At 31.3% G+C, this 3,712-nt stretch overlaps 1 protein-coding gene across 1 annotated transcript in view; it reads left to right on the plus strand.

Moving 5' to 3' along the window:
- LOC108724240 (uncharacterized) overlaps positions 1-1,162 on the plus strand; it is a 2,624-nt gene extending 1,462 nt beyond the window's left edge. The window contains exons 3-4 of the mRNA XM_018450492.1: positions 109-180; positions 479-1,162. Coding sequence (XP_018305994.1) covers positions 109-180; positions 479-610 — 204 coding nt within the window. The 3' untranslated portion in view covers positions 611-1,162. The remainder of the gene's footprint in view (positions 1-108; positions 181-478) is intronic.
- The last annotated feature ends 2,550 nt before the right edge of the window (positions 1,163-3,712 follow it).

The raw sequence follows: 3,712 nt of genomic DNA on the forward strand, positions 1-3,712 counted from the left end.
GATCGGCTTGCGTCTAATGTAGAATGGACTTTAGTGGCTAATTGAAAAAAATAAAGAAGTAATGAAAATAAAAAATAATATTAAAATTGATTTTCTATGCTTATATAGGCTGAAAGTGTTCGAGATAAAGCACCAATGCTGATTTGCGAGAAGCTGAATACCCATGTCGAAAATTTGAAGGTAATATATTTAATACATATTTTATTATAAAACATTTTATATTATGTATGTATATACGTAAGATTAGTCCTGATTTAAAAATCTAGAAAATTGTCTAAACTCTATCTTTAATTTTCGTCTTCATGTCACACGGAAAAGTAGGAGTTTCGAATGGAAATAATAAAAATTTATTTCCCCGAATAAAATGTGATTGTATCATCACTTTGGCTATTTTATTCTCTTGATGTTTTTTTTAGATGGTAATTTTTGCGCAATAAAACAACGCGTTTTGTTATTTCACTTTTTTGCTTTTCCACAGGTGGCTGTATATATGAAACCGTGTAATATGGCTCTTTGGACATCCACTGGTTTGGAGAGCACCGAGCCCATTTGCTGTCACGAAGGGAAGGCGGTTATTTGTGATGAGGCGATGTCGATAATAGAGAATTAACGAGCTTGTATCCAATTCATTATTTCTCGCTTATTTCCACCACTAACGAGTACCTTACTATTGATTACGTAATAACGTGTAATCAATATACCACTGCTTGCTACGGTAACGCGTATTATACGCGTGTAATTTTTAACTCGATATTTGTAATTAGCAATTTTCTGCAGATTTGTAAGAATATACATAGCATACACACACACTCACACACACACACACTCACACCCACACCCACACCCACACCCACCCACACCCACCCACACATACAAATAATAAAGTACGCAAAACAACAATAGCAGGTCGGATGAATTTATTTAGAATTTGAAGAATGCCGTTTCGGGAACATTACCCGATATGCATTTATCCTTTGTTCTCCTTACAAAGCTCGAATGCCAAGACTGAGATCGGCAAGAAGTCTATCTGCCATTAAAGTCTTTATACAATTGCTAAAGCTTGAGCTTAAAATATAATAATATCCTTAAAGAGTATTGCAATTCCAAAATGCTTGATCCATTGCACAACAAAAAATCTATCCGCCGAAAAATTTATCTGCATTTCGCGTTAAGCTTTGTTTTTATAAAAAAATTGTGTAAGTTAACATTTAAATTGTAAATGATAATAAATCAATAAAGAATAGAGACAAAATTTCTTTTATAGGTAATATTTATTAATTTTGATATGTGAAAGGGAGCTTATTTGTTGATTTATTAAGAAAGAATTTACTTTAAACAGAAAATCAAATGTACCACTAATTCACGATATTAATTTTATCCTATTTGATATACTAATTTTATTTTTTTATCTTATTTAGAGCTTTCCTGTAATTATCGGGATAGTTTGAGATATACATTTAAAAATTATTACAAGTTTCACATAAACTTATACTATCACTTAAATTTAAAAGCTGCTAAAAACTTTAAGTTTAAAGATTATTAAAAATTATTATTTAATAAACTCGCATTTTGTAACAAAGCGATGTTTTTTCACGTAGTTTTTTCTTTTAATTCTGTTTTAGTTGTTCAAACTTTTTATTGCCAATTCAATTCTATTCTACACTCTCTTTTATCTACCAATACTCTTTTATTTATCAGAGCAAGCCAAACAAATCTCTAATAGACATCGTAATAGAAGTATTTAACAGATACTTCAATTTCTTGTTTTCAGGTCTTTGTTTGCTTGATATATTTTAATTAAACTTTTACTTTATATTAGAAATTTAATAAAAATAATATTATATTAATAATTAATAATAAAAATCTTTTTATCACTTTTAAACAATACGAAACATGCGCTCCGATAGAAATACATAGCTCTCCGCATTTTCCACTGTTATAGGTTCCGATCATCGACAGAGATTTAATCCCACTTGTGTTCTTGCGTATCTAAAAGTCAAAGCTCACTCTGAGACTAGTACGCTTGAAAGCATTAAACGGTATTTGTTCCCGACCGAATCTTCTTTTGCCGAGTACAAATGCTAGAGTACGGCTGATTGTACAGGGTGTATCGTGAAAATTGTGCATATATACAACCCTCGACAAAGTTTATAGTCGATTCTCTCTCCGATAGAGATTCCAACAGATTCGTTAGTCTAATCGAAAAACAATTTAGCATTAGGGATAACATTAAAGCTCGAAGGATTTCATTCGATCGGGTTTCAAGTGACAGAGATATAATAAGATCTCACTTTTCAGTCAATTTCGTCTTTTGGCCTAACGAAGATTTTATCTCAGACTTAACCGAAGAAATGTCAAATTATGTGCGCAAGCTTCGATAAATGATAGTCTTTGATGAAAGTTTCGCTGATGGAATCGACTTGAAAATTATGTTCGAGCGTATTCGAGATCTCGCGTCCCACCACGTATACGTCGAGCCGATGGCTGCGGCCGGGTATGAACGCGGTGCGGACTCCATTGCACATCGACTCTCGAGATATCCTCCATTTCGACGATGGCGTTCTCAGAGTCTTGTCCCAGCCGCCAACCATTGAACGGACGGTTTGTTATCGCTTTCCCGTCTCTCCTGACTTCCTGAGAAGACGAGTCCTCCTTCGAACTCCAACGGATTCTCTATATAGAGCTTACCACGGAGGCCATTGTGCAACGGAGGTTTTGTCGTCCTTTCCTCGCTCGATTTTAATGGAGGTACCGTCCGTTTTCGAAAGCGAGTCCTGATCAACACGATTCCAAACGGTCGATATTGCTTCTGCCCTGCCGCGCATCAATTAATTGACCAATCAGGAAATATTGTTGGAACACTTTTTCACATTTTCTCGCGATATAATCGTATCTTGAATATATCACAAGAGGTTTAAATTTTAATATGCTCTCAAAAATAATAATAAAAGAAGAACTATGCATCTCATCGATATCATCCATGAACGATTAATTTTAATAATTTAAATAACTAATTAACGCAATAATTTTAATAACTGATTGCGCTTTGGCTGAAACATGTTCGTAGAGATTTTTAACTTAATTAGATTTTTAAATGTAATTAAATAAGTTTATTTTACATTTTTTTTAGATTTAACTAAAAAATGACTTAATTTACTTGTCATTTACAATATTCACACACATTCGTATTTTCAGTTTTTATATATACATTGAAAGAACGATTTTGCTGAAAGATCTAAAATTTTGGTGGATATAAATCTAAAAATAATTTTATTGGACTTAAAATAATCTTGTTGGAAATTCAAACCAGTGGATATAGAATATTAAAATCTTTTACAGCGTTTTTTTAGTTTTTTTTTTGATGATCCAACAAAATTATTTTCGAATCTGTATCCATCCAAATTTTAGATCTTTCAGCAAATGCCATATAGAGATGAATACACAAAGAGAAAAATATTTAGTATTTGTAACCATAATTACATATTACTATAATTAGGATTATTACTGCTATAATATTAGTAATAGTGACTATTATATGTATAGTTTTAGCAACAAATATATATAGTTGGCAATCTAAAATGATTATAATTTTTATTATAGTTTTTATAAAAAAAGTTGGAATTATCATAAAAATATTATTCAAATTACTATAATTTTATAATAATCATTTGAATCATTTTTACGGTAATTTCAATGTTTTTATGATTATAAT

The sequence above is a fragment of the Mycetomoellerius zeteki genome, unplaced genomic scaffold, assembly GCF_001594055.1.
Source record: "Mycetomoellerius zeteki isolate Tzet28-1 unplaced genomic scaffold, Tzet1.0 scaffold285, whole genome shotgun sequence".
Lineage (NCBI taxonomy): Eukaryota > Metazoa > Arthropoda > Insecta > Hymenoptera > Formicidae > Mycetomoellerius > Mycetomoellerius zeteki.